The 18,829-nt window shown below is 38.8% G+C and overlaps 1 protein-coding gene across 1 annotated transcript in view; it reads left to right on the forward strand.

Annotated features, from left to right (window-relative positions):
- LOC150083648 (uncharacterized) overlaps window positions 1-18,829 on the forward strand; it is a 250,721-nt gene that overhangs the window by 24,527 nt on the left and 207,365 nt on the right. The window contains exons 4-6 of the mRNA XM_090378554.1: window positions 2,995-3,101; window positions 7,998-8,200; window positions 15,168-15,235. Coding sequence (XP_090234680.1) covers window positions 2,995-3,101; window positions 7,998-8,200; window positions 15,168-15,235 — 378 coding nt within the window. The remainder of the gene's footprint in view (window positions 1-2,994; window positions 3,102-7,997; window positions 8,201-15,167; window positions 15,236-18,829) is intronic.

The raw sequence follows: 18,829 nt of genomic DNA on the forward strand, positions 1-18,829 counted from the left end.
ATCCTTGGCAAAGGATGCAAAGAGAAACAGAAAAGAGTTCTTTACCTATGTAAACTCTAGAAGGAAAGGGATGAATCAGATTGGTCCACTGGATATTGATGGTTCAATAGCTGAGGATCCTGCTCAGGTAGCTAACAAAGTAAACGAGTATTTTGCATCTACATTCACACAAGAGGAGTTGTTAAGGAAGGGGAATGCCAGAGGTGAAGTATACCCTGGCAGTGAGCTAGATGATTTTGTAATAACTGAGAGGAAAGTGGAGGAGAAATTGTAGAGGATAAACATAAAAAAGGCACTCGAGGTGGATGGGATCTATCCAGTTATATTAAAGGAGGCAGCAAAGGAAGTAAGCAAACCATTAGCCATAATTATGAGAGCTTCTTTGGACTCAGGCGAGGTACCTATGTACCGGTGATGTGAAAATGTGTTCCCAATTCACAAAGGAGGATCAAAGGCTGACACAACTAATTATAGACCTGTGAGTTTAACTTCTGTTCCAGGAAAATTAATGGAGGCACTGGTTAAAGAAGCACTGCAGGATCATCTAGACACGACTTCAGTTATAGCTCGGACACAGCATGGTTTTGTTAAGGGAAAGTCTTGCCTGACCAATTTGATTGGATACTATGATGCAGTCACAAAAGAACCGGATTCAGGAATAACTTTGATATTATATATTTGGATCTTAGAAAGTCTTTTGATACTGTTGCACATGGAAGACTGCTGCACAGATTGGAGCAGTGTGGCATTGGAGGCAAATTGCTGCTATGGATAAAGGGGTGGTTGAGGGGGAGAAGACAGAGAGTGGTAATCAATGGACACTGCTCATCGTGGACTAATGTTATTAGTGGAGTCCCTCAGGGTTCAGTGTTGGGTCTATTGTTGTTTTCTGTATTTATAAATGATAATGATGATGGTATATCAAGCTTAATGTCTAAGTTTCCAGACGATACAAAGGTTGGCAGAGTTGTTAAGGACACTACTGACAGTATGCTGCTGCAACAGGATCTGGAAAGGTTGAGCAGATGGGCTGAGAGGTGGCAAATGAAGTTTAACATTGACAAATGTAAAGTACTACATATGGGAAACAGTAACCCCAGAGTAATATATCAACTCTGTGGTACTACACTGACAGTGGTAGAGAATGAAAAGGACCTGGGGGTAATTGTGCAGGCAGATATGAAGTTTTTTGAGCAGTGCAGATGGGCTGCAAGAGTAGCTCATGGTGTCTTGTCAATGATATACAGGAATATTTCTAGTAGGGATAAGGAGGTGATTATTCCCTTGTATAAGGCAATGGTCAGGCTTCACCTTGAGTACTGTATACAGGTCTGGAGGTCTCATTTAAAGAAGGGTTTGGTTTGGTTTTTTTTTTTAGGAGCATTAGTAACTAAGGCCATATTGCTCCGGAATATGCGGTGGTCATTCCCTGACCTTTCCGCATCCTCCGTATTTGGTGGTGATGGGCTCGAACCTTGGTCTAATCAAGAAGCGTGTGCTACGCACTGCTGCTCCTTCCCACCTGGCTACGGAGGCGCCTTTTTTTTTAAAGAAGGGTGTAGAGCTGCTGGAACGAGTACAGAGAAGGGCAACAAGATTAGTGAATGGAACAAAGGGTTGCTCTTATGAAGAAAGGCTTAAGTTTTGCAAATTACAGTGTCTGGAGACCAGGCACCGGTGAGGTGATCTGATAGATGTGTATAAAGCCCTGAATGGTTTGAGCATGCTCAATGCTGATGGGATTCTTCCTCTTGCTCAGAATAATCACCTGAGAGGGCATAAATTCAAATTGAGGAAAGACAGATGTGTGGAAATGTGCCTTTAGCTAGTGGGTAGTTGGTTGGTGGAACAGACTTCCATCCCTTGTTGTGGAAGTTGATGGTCTAAATAAATTTAAGTCTTAGCTGGACAGGTATTTTGAACGAACGGAGGAGTGAAATGGGAGTGTTTTTTTTTTTTTTTTTGGCTGATGCTGCATAAGCCTGATTTCTTGCATCATATGCCTCTACTAATGCTAATGCTAATAGATTCAAATGTAGGAAAGACAGGTGTAGAATAGATGTGCGGAATGCCTTTAACCAATATAGTTAATTGCTGGATTACACTTTCATCTGTCGTTGTGGAAATTAATAGCTTAAATAAATTCAACAAACAACTGGACAAACGTTTGGAGTGAATGGATGGGTAACATGGGAAGTGTTTATTTTTTGTTTTGGATGATGCTGTATAAGCTTGCTTTCTTGCATCATATGCCTATACTAATGCTAATGTAGTAGCATATAAGATTATGCATCAAACTGATTTATTGACAGGTGGACTTATTAGTCAGTTAAATCAACCACGAAAATGATTGATTAGAAAGTGCTTCCAGTGCAATGAATGTAGTTGATAGTGTTTCCCATGCAGAGGTGGGCTGTCCCAAGGTTGCCAACGGGTGACTGCCCTCGGATACCAGCATTGAAACGGCACATGAAAACCTGAAACTTACATACACATATAAAGAAAATTTGAAAGGGGTGTGCCAAATTGCGATTTGCACCCAGGCACCACTTTCCTTAGGAACTCACCTGTTCCCATGGGTACATATGACCAAAAATTGCCAAGCTTAGGTTTGGTGAATGATTGAGGACCAAACCTGTGATGGGTGAAGTATGATCAAAGTGTGAACTGTTAGCAGTCAGTGCAACTGCCCATGATTCACAAAGCTGAGTCTCATAAGACTTAAATGTGAAGAAGCAGATCAGCAAATGGCAAAGCCAAAATTTGAAAGTTCTTATTCTTTATTTCTGTTGTAGTGATATATTCAAAGAAAAAGTAGAGGGTAAATAGGAAAGTAGCTTCCTGTAATTTTAGATTATTATGAATGTACATAATAATGACTTTGTGTAATTTCTATTTTGAGTGATACCGTGAATAGCTATTGATTTTTCTCAGAAAATAAATTGTCATAATAAATTGTTTTCTGCTTTATGTCATATTATACCATTTCTTTAGGATGGTTTGACTCCTCTACATATTGCAGCATCAAGGAAGCAGGTAGGAATATCTAGGAAGTTGCTAGACATGGGCGCTATCGTTAATTCTGTGGATTCTGATTTTAGGTAGATTTTCCTCCCTCTATTTAACTTTTCAGATAATATAGTATTATGAAGAAAATTAAATTAAATCACATCTTTTTTTTATTAAGATGGAATATCATCATTATTACTGCAGTTTGTTGCTTGTCATAAATCAAGTGAAACATAAAAAAGTTACTATTTTTAAACAGCTTATATTTTTGAAACTTTAAGCATTTTGAAACTATATTCCATTGGCCATTGATATATGATATATTTATGGTAATAGAAAGGAGTGCACCAATGAGCCAAAACATTATGATCACCTTCCTAATATGATTGTTGGTCCTCCACGTGCAGCCAAACCAGCTCATACCTAGCGAGGCATAGATGCTACAAGATTTCTAAACGTGTCTTGTGGTATCTGGTACCAACACGTAACCAGCAGATTCTTTAACTCCTGTAAGGTCCATGGTTGAAATGCCGCAGATCGAAGTTGCTGTTCCAACACAAACCACAGATGCTCTATGGGATTGATGTCTGGGGAATTTGGAGGCCAGGGCAATACCTGGATGTCTTCATCATGTTCCGTGAACCAGTCTTGAACAATCCGGGCAGTGTGGCATGATGCATTATCCTGCTGAAAGATGGCACTGCCAGAGGGGAAGACCATTGCCACGAAAGGGCGTACCTGGTCAGCAGTGATGTTTAGGTGGTGTTAGACATCAGAGTGCCCGGCACATGGATGACTGGACCCAGGGTATCCCAGCAGAACATCGCCTAAAGCATGACACCGGCACCACCGGCTTGTTTTTGTCCCACAGTGCATCCAGGCACCATCACTTCCCCAGGTAAATGACACACACCACCCGGCCGTCCACATGGTGCACAAGAAACGTGAATCATCGGACCAGATGACCTTCTTCTAGGCGCCTCCGTAGCCAGGTGGGAAGGAGCAGCAGTGTGTAGCACACGCTTCTTGATTAAACCGGGGTTCGAGCCCGTCACCACCAAATACGGAGGATGCGGAAAGGTCAGGGAATGACCACCGCATATTCCTGGAGTAATATGGCCTTAGTTGCTAATGCTCCGAAATAACAACAACAACAACAATCTTCTTCCAATCACTCAAGGTCCAGTTTCAATGCTCGTGTGCACAAGAGGTGTATTCGTGGGTGAACCCTGGTTAGCATGGGCACTAGAGCAGCCTGCGGCTACACAGCCCCATTTTCAGCAGGGTTCGATGTACTGTGTGTTGTGACACATTACTCCCATCACCAGCATTCCAATTATTGGAGAGTTGCATCACAGTCACCCTTCTGTTGCCACGTACCATCTGGGAGAGCCTTCGTCATCTTGAGCATCGATGAGCTGTGGTTGTCCAACACCTCGCCTGCAGTTTGTGGGTTCCCCCTCCTCGGACCACTTTCGGTAGGTACTAACCACAGCTGACCATGAGCATCCCACTAGCCGTGCTGTTTTGGATATGTTCTGATTCAGTCGCCTGGCCATTACAATATGCCTTTGTCAAACTCACTTAAGTGCGCTGCCTTTCCCATCTGAGTAACACTGATCAATGGAGCTCAGTATCAGGTGTTTTTTATAATGTGTCCCAACCCACACATGCACCATAGTTCACCTGTAGTTGAAGTTCAGTTCAACTCGATCTGAAGTTGAGGACACAAAAAAATTAAACTATACATGCAAATATATTAATAATTATTTTTTTAAATACAGTGATATGTACTTTTATTGAACATATGTAGGATACGTTACTTTGTTGTAGACATAACTGAATTTCCTATCACTATTAATGGAATTGTTGTCACCTGCATATCAGTTCCATCAGCATTTTGGGCTCCTGGGTAGCAAGCCCAACTTGTCATACGTGTGAGAATATCTGTGACTGCCTCAAGGACCAGGTTATTTGACACCCTCAAATACTTGGTGATTTTAATGTTTGCAACTCCAGCCAGCTTCCATTTTCAAGTCACACAGACCCAGCTGGTTGAGATGCTTTTTAGTAATTTCAGTTTCAGACACATATATTAGAAAGCAATGTTATGTATGTTACTGGATAGTATAGTATAGTATTAATAATGGCCATATGGGCAAGGATATTAGTTGCTTCATACCAACTAAGAAATATTGTTCAAGGTTTAGGCCAAAATGGATGTCAGATGAACTAATGAGGCATATGGCAGAGAAGAAAAATGCATGGGATACTTACAAATTAACACATGACACAGAAGCCTATGATAGATACAAGTTGATATGCAACCAAGTTACAAAGGAGGTTAGGCAGGCGAAGGCAGATTACGAGAAATCCTTGGCAAGGGATGCAAAGAAAAACAGCAAAGAGTTCTTTACTTATGTAAACTCTAGAAGGAAGGGGATGAATCAGATTGGTCCACTTGATATAGATGGGTCAACTGTTGATGATCCTGCTCAGGTAGCTAACAAACTAAATGAATATTTTGCATCGACATTCACACATGAGGAGTTATTCAGCGAGGGGAATGCCAGAGGTATATTCAACTCTGGCAGTAATCTACAGAATCTTGAAATAACTGGGAGTAAAGTGGAGGAGAAATTGTTGAAGATAAACACAAGAAAGGCACCCGGGATGGATGGGATCTATCCAGTTATATTAAAGGAGGCAGCAAAGGAAGTAAGCAAACCTTTAGCCATAATTATGAGAGCTTCCTTGGACTCAGGGGAGGTACCCATAGACTGGAAATGTGCAAATGTGATCCCAATTCACAAAGGAGGATCAAAGGCTGACACAAGTAATTATAGACCTGTGAGCTTAACTTCTGTTCCAGGAAAATTAATGGAGGCACTGGTTAAAGATTAAAGAAGCACTGCAGGATCATTTAGACAAGACTTCAGTTATAGCTCGGACACAGCATGGTTTTGTTAAGGGGAAGTCTTGCCTGACCAATTTGATTGGATACTATGATGCAGTTACAAAAGAACGGGATGTAGGGAATAGCTTTGATATTATATACTTGGATCTTAGAAAGGCTTTTGATACTGTTGCACATGGAAGACTGCTACACAAATTGGAGCAGTGTGACATTGGAGGCAAATTGCTGCTATGGATAAAGGGGTGGTTAAGGGGGAGAAGACAGAGAGTGGTAATCAATGGACACTGCTCATCGTGGACTAATGTTATTAGTGGAGTCCCTCAGGGCTCAGTGTTGGGTCCATTATTGTTTTCTGTATTTATAAATGATATTGATGATGGTATATCAAGCTTAATGTCCAAGTTTGCAGACGATACAAAGGTTGGCAGGGTTGTCAAGGACACTACTGACACTATGCTGCTGCAACAGGATCTGGAAAGGTTGAGCAGATGGGCTGAGAGGTGGCAAATGAAGTTTAACATTGACAAATGTAAAGTACTACACATGGGAAACAGCAACCCCAGAGCAACGTATCAAATCTGTGGTACTACACTGACAGTGGTAGAGAATGAAAGGGACTTGGGGGTGGTTGTGCAGGCAGATATGAAGTTCTCTGAGCAGTGCAGATGGGCTGCAAGAGTAGCTCATGGAGTATTGTCAATGATATATAGGAATTTTTCCAGCAGGGATAAGGAGGTGATTATTCCCTTGTATAAGGCAATGGTCAGGCCACACCTAGAGTACTGTATACAGGTCTGGAGGCCTCATTTCAAGAAGGATGTAGAGCTGCTGGAACGAATACAGAGAAGGGCAACAAGATTAGTGAATGGAACAAAGGGGTGCTCTTACGAAGAAAGGCTTAAGTTTTGCAAATTACAGTGTCTGGAGACTAGGCACCAGCGAGGTTATCTGATAGAGGTGTATAAAGCCTTGAATGGTTTGAGCATGCTCAATGCTCAAATGGGATTCTTCCTCTAGCTCAGAATAATCACCTGAGAGGGCATAAATTCAAATTGAGGAAAGACAGATGTAGGATAGACGTGCGGAAATTTGCCTTTAGCCAGCAGGTGGTTGGTTGGTGCAACAGACTTCCATCCCTTGTCGTGGAGGTTGATAGCCTAAATAAGTTTAAGGCTCAGCTGGACAGGTATTTTGAATCAACAGAGGGGTGAAGTGGAAGTGGTTTTTTTTTTTTTTTTGGCTGATGCTGCATAAGCTTGCTTTCTTGCATCAAATGCCTCTACTAATGCTAATGCTAAGGAAGCCAAAAGCATATGCTGCACTAACCAAAAAATAAAAATAAATAATAAAAATAAAATAAATAAATAATAATAAGGGGAAAGAAAATAGACAACCTATGCATTTCCCTCATCCCGCAGGTAACTATCCAGCTGACCTTTGAATTTCCTCAACCATGTAGCCTCTACCATGTAGGTAACTTATTCCAGTAATTTATAACTCGCTGGCTAAAATAAATCTTCCTGCAATTCAGTCTAAACATCTCTCCTCGTAATTTGAATTTATGGCCCCTAGTTCTAGAATCATTTATAACCGTGAAAATTTCTTCTCATTCGTTTTACTATTGCCTCTCAGAGCATAGAGTGTATATGTGTTTACATGATAACATCATCAAAAGTTTTGTACTGTATTTCATTAATTTTAAAATTGAATGTGCCCAAAATGTAATGCATAGCATTCATTATGGAAACTCTGCTTATTATTGTATGTGATGTTAATTTAATATTTCAATTTTACTATTATATGCTGGAGAGTTCTGCAGAAATGGTTGCAATCTTTGACTAATTAACTTATTTATTTTAATTTACTTTAATATTAGTTATATGTAAGTTTCCAGTCCCTTAAATGTATTCATTTTGTAGTTTTTCATCTTTATTTATTCTGTTTACATATTTTTTTAATTCTTAATGTTCACAGAATTCACTACTACTTTTTGTATTCTTTGGTATTTAGTTACGCAGGGCATGTATGGAAGAATAAAATATATAGTAAATAATTTTTCTCTTTATTTTAGAACACCTTTGATGATGGCTAGCAAAGCAGGATGTGTACCATTAGTATCTCTACTACTTGATTCTAATGCAGATGTATCAATGAGAGATTCAGATGATCTGAAAGCTGAAGATTATGCTTCAAAAGCAAATAATCTGGAGATTGTAGATTTACTTATGCAGTCACAAACTGAAGAAAAAGAAAATATGGAGGATGCTGCAATAGGTATATAAATTTGATGAATAATAATAGATTGACTATATATTCACTGTACTCACCTGTTTTGTTTACAGTGAATTTTATAAGTTCCAGTTCACAATGAATTTTGTTTTTATTTATTTTCACCAATTAATTTCTCGCCACCTTTTTTCTCTCTTTACTTTTTACTTAAAAGTTTCAGTTTTCCATTATGGATAATTTCTATTTCACTTTCTTTCACTTTATTTTTGTTTCATTTATTTATGGTTTTTTTTTTTTTTTTTTTGTTTGACTTGTTTCCTCATGTTAAATTACATTTAACGTGAGGATAGCCCCAGACTAACTGATAGTGATTTCTTTTCTTATAGGTGGAATACAAAATGAAATTTAGATATTATACAAGTTATACAGTTGCAATATTTGCAATATTCCCTCTTCCTAGAATTATAATAAATTGTTATGCAAAAAATTAGACAGAACCATTGCCTGGCAAGGTTATGGCCAATGTTTTTAGAGGCAGTAATTCATGCTAATTTCCTGCCACAAGGTTTTGTAATTAATGTGCAGTATTACAACTGCTGTGCAATGAGGTGCACTGGTCAACTCACAAAAAATGACTCAGTACCTGGGTTTTTTCTTGTCAAAGCAAATCATCTTAATGTACGATGAAACACAACTTCATGCCACAGCTTTAATGACAATGGCACTATAAACCTTTGACTGAGAAATCATGAGCTATCTTCCCTACAATTTGTACTTCATATTGCTGACTTTCACTTGTTCTAGTGGCCCCGGGTGCCAAGCGTTCCGTGGCCAAGCGATTCTAGTGCGTTTTCCGAAGCATTTTTCTACAGAGAACATTTGAGCGAACAGTTTCTATTTTAGTTTGAAAAACCGTTTTCTTGATTTCTATAGCATAGTAGCTCTCTTGCACTACAAGAAGTAGGCAGAAGCCCAGAAAGGGAAACCACCTTTCTGTTTTTTTCTATTAGTACTAACTTACTAACCCAGCCGCTTGGTCACCTCGTGGCACTGCTCCTGCCTCCCCGTGGCGGGGCCGGAAACCTGGGTGGTAAAGATAAACCCCCAGGGCGAAAAGGAGCTATCATGGATTCAAACAATTTTCCACCCTTAGAGCCTTCAAGCTCAAGACAAGAATCCTGTCATGATAATATTAATCAACCAAAAAGGCTTCGAACTGAAGCACAGCGTCCAGACATCCCTAATTTTCTTGTGATACACTCTCTGTCCACGCAGCCCATGGGCAAGTTATCACCATTTATGATTCAAAGACATCTAGAATCTATTGAAGGATCACCAAAAATGGTGAAGCGACTACAATCAGGAGATTTCCTGGTTGAAACAGCCACATCCAAACATTCTGAGTGGCTATTAAAAACAACTACATTTGGTGGATTACCAGTGTCTGTCACTCCTCACAATACCTTAAATTCATCTAAAGGAGTCATCACAGAATGAGACTTAATTACAGTGTCTGAGGAGGAATTAGTCCAAGAACTTAACCATCAAAAGGTAATCGCTGCTAAAAGAATTATGACAAAAAAAGATGGAAATCTCATTCCAACTCGTTCCATCATTTTAACTTTTAGTACTCCTGATTTGCCATCCTCAGTAAAAGCTGGATATTTAAATTGTCGAATTTGTCCATACATCCCAAATCCTCTTCGCCGTTTCAAATGCCAAAAATATGGCCATTCACAGCAGGCATGCAGAGGTGACGCCATCTGTCCTATTTGTGGAGCAAAAGATCATACACAGGCAGATTGTCCAGCCGCAATTCCCATTTGCCCCAACTGCAAAGGCAATCACCCCGCCTTTTCTAAATCATGTGAGATGTGGAAAACAGGTAGGACAATCCAAAAATACAAAGTAGAACATAAAGTCACATATCCTGAGGCACGCAGACAAATAATGTTGACCATGCCAAGTCCATCATATGCCTCTCGAACCCGCAGTTTTCATCCAACTGCAATTCAAACAGATGTCTCAATACCGCCCAATGTCTCGCTAGCTAATTGGGTTAAAACAACTTTATCAACCACTGGAAAAGAAAATTCTAAAACTAAAACCAGCCATGCCACCAACACCCCAATTAGTATCCCAACTGATACTGTGACAGTCTCAAATGATGCAGAAAGATTGAAACCCAATAAAGACTCTAAGGAAACTGATCCACCAACCAACACTATGGAAGTGGATATACACCAAAATGATGAAGACCCTATCCTAGAACTCCATGCTAATGACACTATGGATACTGGACGTCCATTATTCCCAAAAAAAGACCGAAAAAAATGCCCTGCACATAAAAAACAGTCAGATGAATCATCTTCAGCCAAACCAAAATAATGCCTAACATCATACAGTGGAATTGTAGAGGACTAAGCAGCCATTCTGATGACATAAGGGATTTAATCTCTCAGTTTAACCCCATAGGTATATGCCTACAGGAAACATTCTTGTCACCCCAAGTTTCGCCGAAATTCTCAAATTTTATGATATACAGACGAGACAGAAGCCCAGAGTCTCCTGCCCGTGGAGGAGTAGCCATTCTTGTAAATACTAACATACCGTCCAGACCGATCCAATTAAGAACCAGCCTAGAAGCTGTGGCAGCTCGGATTGCAGTTGGTATTTCAGTTACCATTGTTTCGATTTATATTCCACCATCTCTATCACTGGCCTAATCAGAACTTGACAACCTCATCGCACAACTTCCAACTCCAATTTGTCTTTTCGGTGACTTTAATGGACACCATCCATTGTGGGGATCAGCTACAATGGACAGAAGAGGCAAGTTGATCGAGGAATTTATATATAATAATGACCTAAATTTATTAAACTCTGGATCTCCTACCTACATCCACCTACCTACAGGATCTACTTCTCAAATTGACTTGTCAGTTTGCTCACCTTCCATCTTTCCAATCATGACATGGTCTGTATTAACTGATCCTTTTAGCAGTGATCACTTTCCGATCATTTGCTCCTTACAAACAGGAGTAACACCAAATCCTGATAAACGATCCTCTTGGAAGTTTAAAAAGGCGAACTGGGATGGCTATTCTGCTCAAATACTTCTAGACAGACTTTACGTTAAAAAAAACCTATTGATGAGGTAAATACTTACATCACCAATCAGATTCTGACTGCAGCAAATACCTACATTCCAAAATCCAAGACATATCACAATCACCGAAATCACTGGTGGAATGCAGATTGCTTCACTGCCAAACAGGAAAAAAACCGAGCTTGGAATAATTTCCGTAAGAATCCCACCACTAATAACCTCATTGCTTATAAAAGGTTTAAAGCAAAAGCAAGGCAGATTAGATGGAAAGCGAAACGAGACTCGTGGATCGCTTTTGCCTCAACAATCACAAAAGACACCGACACACGTCTCATTTGGAAAAAAATACAGGCACTAAATGGGAAATTCTCTCGTATGCCCTCTCCAATACTTCATTGGAAAGGGAAAGACCTATCTACAGCTGAAGAAGTTGCTAATGCACTTGCTGAATCATTTGCTACAATCTCTGCTTCTGCCTCCTATGGGTCCACATTTCAGAACATCAAAGCTAGTGCAGAACGATATAAAATCCACTTTTTCACGCACCGTTCTTTCCCGTACAACCAACCCTTTACATTCATAGAACTTCAAGAATCGTTAAACAGATCTTCAAACAGTGCTGCAGGCCCAGATGGAGTTCATTATGTTATGCTGAAGCATTTAATTCAAGAAGATTTGAGTACCATGTTAATCTTTTATAATCGGATATTCTCCGAAAATGCCTATCCTTCTTCCTGGCATCATTCTTTCATTATTGCTTTACCAAAACCAGGAAAAGATCATTCCTGTGTTGAAAACTATAGGCCAATATCTCTTACGAGCTGCCTGGGTAAAATTTTCGAAAGAATGGTTCACACTAGGCTTACTTATATCCTGGAGTCACAAAATCTCCTTCCAGATCATCAGTATGGCTTTCGGAAGAATAGATCAATGCTGGACGTGCTTATCAAAGCCGAATCTCATATCCGCAATGCCTTTGTCATGAAACAACATCTAGTCATGGTCAACCTAGATCTTGAAAAGGCATTTGACACTACATGGCGTCATGGGATTATTATGGACCTTTACCACTTGGGGTTTAGGGGCCATTTGCCGAAAATAATTCAAAATTTTCTGCAATTGCGTTCTTTTCAGGTCCGATATAAAAATGTACTCTCTGCAGCCCACATTCAGGAAGAAGGAGTCCCGCAGGGATCGATACTTAGTCCAACACTATTTTCAATCCGAGTTAGCAGCATAACACGAGACATCCCAAAAACTGTTGAAACTTACATGTACGCAGATGACCTTACAATTTCTTGTCAATCTCAAAGTATGAACACCATCGAACGGCAGCTCCAACTTGCCATTACCAAAATACAATCGTGGACTTCACGGAATGGCTACAGACTATCAGAAAAGAAATGCACTCTCACCCACTTTTGCAAGAAACGAGCTCTCCATCCCGATCCGGAATTACAAATAAACAATATTCCAATCCCACTTGTAAGTACCGTTAAATTCCTTGGAGTGATATTAGATAGCAAGCTGAATTTTCAAGCTCACATCTCTCATTTAAGAAATACATGTCTAAAGCATCTGAATATACTGTGATCAGTCTCGGCTATGTCATGGGGCGCTGATCGGTAAACACTATTGCACCTTTATAGAACTTTAATCCGGTCACGGCTAGATTATTGTTGTCCGGTGTATGACTCTGCCAGGAGCACTACTTTACAACGTCTAAATATTGTACAGCACAGTGCTCTCAGGACTGCGTTGGGCACTTTTAAGACTTCTCCAATCCAGAGTCTCTATATCGAAACACACAATCCTCCATTACATCTTCGTAGGAAATCATTACTGCTCCACTATGCTGCTAAGATCCAGAGTCTTCCATCCCACCCCAGTTGGGAGTATCTTTATAATACTCGGTGGAATTTGATATATGACAGCAAGCCAAATGAAAACAGACCTGCTTCACTAAGGATTAAAGAGCTTTCTCAGAGTTGGAATATCAATTTAAGCGATATTTTTCAGAACACAACTGCACCTGTTCCACCTTGGACATACGTTTCTTCCTCCCACGATACACATTTTTTGGAGTGGGGAAAGAATACTGTACCTTCCTTTAATATCAGGCAGTTGCACTTAGCTCACACTACTCTGAACTCCCATGCCTGTAAAGTCTATACTGACGGATCCAAAACAGCTACTGTGGTTGGTGCAGCTGCAGTTTTTCCTTCTCTAACGGTTACTGCTTCACTACCATTAGTCTGCAGCGTCTTCACAGCCGAATTATATGCCATCAAATTAGCACTCAGTAAAATTATTGAACTTTCCATCTCACCTGTCATAATTTACACTGACTCGCTCAGTGCTGTTTCTGCCATAAGGAAGAATTTTTCATCTTCTCATCCTACCTTGAAACACATTCATTCTCAGCTATTTTCCTGCAGTGTGTCTAATCAATCAATCATTTTTTGCTGGATCCCTGGCCATTCTGGTATTCCGGGAAATGAAAGTGCGGATCTTGCAGCTAAAAATCCTCAACCAGCTGGCTCAGAACATCCTCAGGTTCCTTACACTGATTATAAGCCTGTTATTCGCAAAGAAAGTTACGACAATTGGTCACAGATCTGGAAAAGTAACACCAACAATAAACTTTACCAGATAAAGCAAGAACCAAAGCTGTGGCTCTCAGGCTTTCGACAAAACAGACGAGAGGAAGTAGTACTGGCAAGACTCAGAATTGGACACACTCATCATACTCATCTGTTCCTGCTACTGGGAGAAGATCCACCCCAGTGTTCATCCTGTGACAGTCAACTTACTGTTAGGCATTTCCTCTTTGATTGTCCCCTATATTCAACCATACGGTCAAACACTTTTCAGTCGGTCTCTAGGTTGAACCTCTCACATGATTTAACTCATATCCTGGGAAATGAAGCAAACATAAATGAACTTGTAATATTTTTAAAACATATTGGCCTATATACGAGTATTTAATTTAACATCAACAGTGTTATATTTCGACTAAATAAACTATGAGCAGACACAATTTGGCCTCAGTAGCCCTTGTGTCGTTAAGCTAAATAACAACAACAACATCACTTGTTCTAGTCAATGAAAAAGCATCTAGGACAGCAGAAATTCCAAACAGATGAACTTGAGCATGGCAGCTTGAAGTGGCTGTGTAATTAATATATATCTTTCTACACTGCTGTTATTGGTACTTCGTGATGATGATAGAATAAAGGTGTTCATGCACAAGGAGAATAACTTAAAGGATACTACAGTCATGTGTATGTTTAAAAAAATGTTTGGCTCTGCCTTGAGCCATCCTCATAATTTAAGGTAGTTTTGCATTTTGTTCACATTTTAATCATTGCAAATAACAGAAATAAATATCTAACTTTTAATTTTAGATTGAAATATTACAACTTTTCTTGTGCAAGATGGTTAACAGAAAATCTGTTATTATGAAGTTCAGTAGGTATAATACAATAATAGTGGAAAAATATGACCATGTTCTTTATCCTGGGTTTTATGATGCTTATTTCATAACTATATTATTAAAAGGACTGGATCATAATATATAACTTTGATAGCATATTGATACAATTTTAAATCTTTTGGGAAACTATTTAGATAAATGTGACTTCTTTAATATAATCTTTGTAGGTGATGATGTAGGAAATTGATTGGAGAAAATGCCATAAAACTCTTCGTGATAGCTTGTAATTTAATACCTTTTAGTGTTATACCTATATATGCATGGGATACTTAATTAAAAATTATGATTGTAACTACTACACAGTATTGTGTAATTTTCTATACGAAACTCTGAAATGTTTTATTTCTCTAAATCAAGATTTTAACATTAAACATAACATAGAGCTATTTATTTCATTTATTTAATAGAGGACCCACCCGAAGAAGATTTGGATAGTTGGAATGACAGTGAAGAAGAAGATATTTTGTCACCACAAGTAATAATCTAGTTATTTTTTTATTCTACTCACAAGATTTCTGGAGCTAAAAAGTCTTTTTTTAACTTTTGTAAATTTACCTTTTCACGTAGTGTAATTATATAACTTAAACCTCTCTTGCTCCTTTTTTTTCCACTGCTTATTTCAAAATAATATTTCTTTGTTATTATGGTACCTAATAATTTTCATTGACATTTAATTTTTATCCATTTTTGCTAAAATTTTATTTTGTATAAACATTTTATATATCCAACATGAAAACCTCAAATTTTTATTATTTAGTAACTCATATTTCAAATGAAACTTTGTTTGAATAATAAATAAAATTTATAATCTTTCTTTCTTTTTTTTTTTTTTTTTTAAGTTTTAATTATAATAATTTGTAGTTGATAAGAGGAAAGAAATGTAACTTAATAAGTAGGGTTTGTTTGGAATCACTTGGTTCAAACAGCTCTGATATGATAAAAAAAAAAAAAAAAAAAAAACGCTTTTAATTGTTTGAGAACTAAAGTTCATTACAAGTACTTGATATTTTTGTAGTCAAGCACACATCTTATTAGATGACAAAATTTATACGTTCCTTTTCTCTCTCCTATTTTCTGACATATGGAGATCTGTCTCATTAGTATAGTTGATCATGAAAAAGCTAACTTTGACTCTCTTAGAACCTATCAACCAATCATCCATCCATCAACCATCCATTGTTGTTCATCCAGCAACCATCCATTGATGTTTCATTTACAGATTATAGATGCTCTGTAATAGTTTAATGTATGAAGCAATGACATGATATCTAGTAAGAACAATAATGGCAATAATCTTCTTCAAATTAAGCTTGACATTTGATTCTGGCAGTCTGAATGCATTCAGTCAGAAAAGAAAAAGTCAAACTTTCAAGATTACACTTATTGTTCTGTGATATGCAATCTGTAATCTAGTGTATCTTTATTGATTTTTTACCCTATGATGGAGTTTGATAAAGTGCATTTTATCAAAATGCACTTTATCAAAACTCTCAAAACTTTCGAAACTCTCAAACTTTGAACAGCTCTTAGAATGATAGAGCTGGTATTAAAAGTTTCCTCCTTTCATAAAAGTAGATTTTATGTTTTGATTATAATGCATGATGCTTTATTTAGCATTAGCATTGGCAGTGGCAAATGATGCAAGAAAGCAAGCTTATACAGCATCAACCAAAAAAAAACCCAAAATGAGGCCTCCAGACCAGGACGCAGTACTCAAGGTGTGGCCTGACCATTGCCTTATCCAAACTGGGTAATCACCTCCTTATCCCTACTATCAAAGTTCCTGTATATCATCGACAAGGCTTCATGAGTTGTTCTGGCAGTCTGTCTGCATTACTCAGAGAACTCATTTCTGACTGCACAATTACCCCCAAATCTTTCTCATTTTACAATACCCTGAGTGTAGTAGCACACAGTTGGTTCATTACTCTGGGGTTACTGCTATCTATATGCAGTACTTTGCATTTATCAATATTAAACTTGAATTGCTATTTCTCAGCCAATCTGCCCAAGTTTTCTAGATCCCATTGCAGTAGCATACTGTTATTAACAACCCTCCCAATCTTTGTATCATTGGCAAGCTTGGACATTAAGCCTTATATGCCTTGATCAGTGTCATTGATAAATATAGAAAACAACATTAGACCGAACACTGGGGCACTCCACTAATAACATTAGTCCACGAACAGCAATGTCTATTGATTACCACTCTTTGTCTTCTCTCACCCAACCATCCCTTTATCCATAGCAGCAACTTGCCCATAATGTCACACTGCTCCAATTTGTACAACATCCTTTTATGTGCAACAGTATCAAAAGCTTTCCTGAAATCCAAGTATATGATATCAAAATTATTTTTTGCATCCAGTTCCTTTGTGACCACATTATAGTAATCAGTCAAATTGATCAAACAAGATTTCCCCTTAACAAACTCGTGCTGTGTTTGAAGTATAATTGTGGCCTTGTCTAGATGATCCTGTATTACTTCTTTTACCAGTGACTCCATTACTTTTCCTGGAACAGAAGTTAAACTAACAGGTCTGTAATTACTCATATCACCCTTTGGTTCCCTTTGTGAATTGGGGATATATTCGCACATCTTCAATCTGCAGGGACCTCTCTTGAATCCAAAGATGCTCTTATAATTATGGCTAAGGTACGCTTACTTCCTTTTTGCTTTCTCTTAATGTAACTGGATAGATCACATCCACCTCAGCTGCCTTTCTTATGTTTAATTTCAACAATTTCTCTTCCACTTTCCTCTCAGTTATTACAAAATCATTTAGCTCCATGTTAGAGCTTGATAAACTTCTAGTCCATGAAGAGCAGTGTCCATTCATTACCACTCTCTGTCTTCTCCTACTCAACCATCCCTTTATTTATAGCAGCAATTTGCCTCCAATGCCACACTGTTCCAATTTGTGCAGCAGTCTTCTATGTGCAACAGTATCAAAAGCCTTTCTAAGATCCAAATATATGATATCAAAATTATTCTTTGCATCCAGTTCCTTTGTGGCTACATCATAGTATCCAATCAAATTGGTCAGACAAGACTTCCCCTTAACAAACCTATGCTGTGTCCGAGCTATAACAGAAGTCTTGTCTAGATGATCCTGCAATGCATCTTTAACCAGTGCCTCCATTAATTTCCCTGGAACAGAAGTTAAGCTAACAGGTCTGTAATTACCTGTGTCTCCCTTTGACTCTCCTTTGTGGATTGGGATCACATTTGCACATCACCAGTCCATAGGTACCTCCCCTGAGTCCAAGGAATCTCTCATAATTATGTGGCTGAGGGTTTGCTTACTTCCTTTACTGCCTCCTTTAATATACAACCTTTCCAGATCCTGCTGCAACAGGATCTGGAAAGGTTGAGCAGATGGGCTGAGAGGTGGCAAATGAAGTTTAACATTGGCAAATGTAAAATACTACATATGGGAAACAGCAACCCCAGAGCAAAGTATCAACTCTGTGGTACTACACTGACAGTGGTAGAGAATGAAAAGGACCTGGGGGTAATTGTGCAGGCAGATATGAAGTTCTCTGAGCAGTGCAGACGGGCTGCAAGAGTAGCTCATGGTGTCTTGTCAATGATATACAGGAATTTTTCTAGCAGGGATAAGGAGGTGATTATTCCCTTGTATAAGGCAATGGACAGGCCACACCTTGAGTACTGTATACAGGTCTGGAGGTCTCATTTCAAGAAGGATGTAGAGCTACTGGAACGAGTACAGAGAAGGGCAACATGATTAGTGAATGGAACAAAGGGTTGCTCTTACGAAGAAAGGCTTAAGTTTTGCAAATTACAGTGTCTGGAGACTAGGCACCGGCGACGTGATCTGATAGAGGTGTATAAAGCCTTGAATGGTTTGAGCATGCTCAGTGCTGATGGAATTCTTCCTCTTGCTCAGTATAATCACCTGAGAGGGCATAAATTCAAATTGAGGAAAGACAGATGTAGGATAGATGTGCGGAAATTTGCCTTTAGCCAGCGGGTAGTTGGTTGGTTGGTGCAACAGACTTCCATCCCTTGTTGTAGTTGATAGCCTAAATAAATTTAAGGCTCAAC

Source organism: Mastigoproctus giganteus, chromosome 7, assembly GCF_048544385.1.
Source record: "Mastigoproctus giganteus isolate SK-2022 chromosome 7, ASM4854438v1, whole genome shotgun sequence".
Classification (NCBI taxonomy): domain Eukaryota; kingdom Metazoa; phylum Arthropoda; class Arachnida; order Uropygi; family Thelyphonidae; genus Mastigoproctus; species Mastigoproctus giganteus.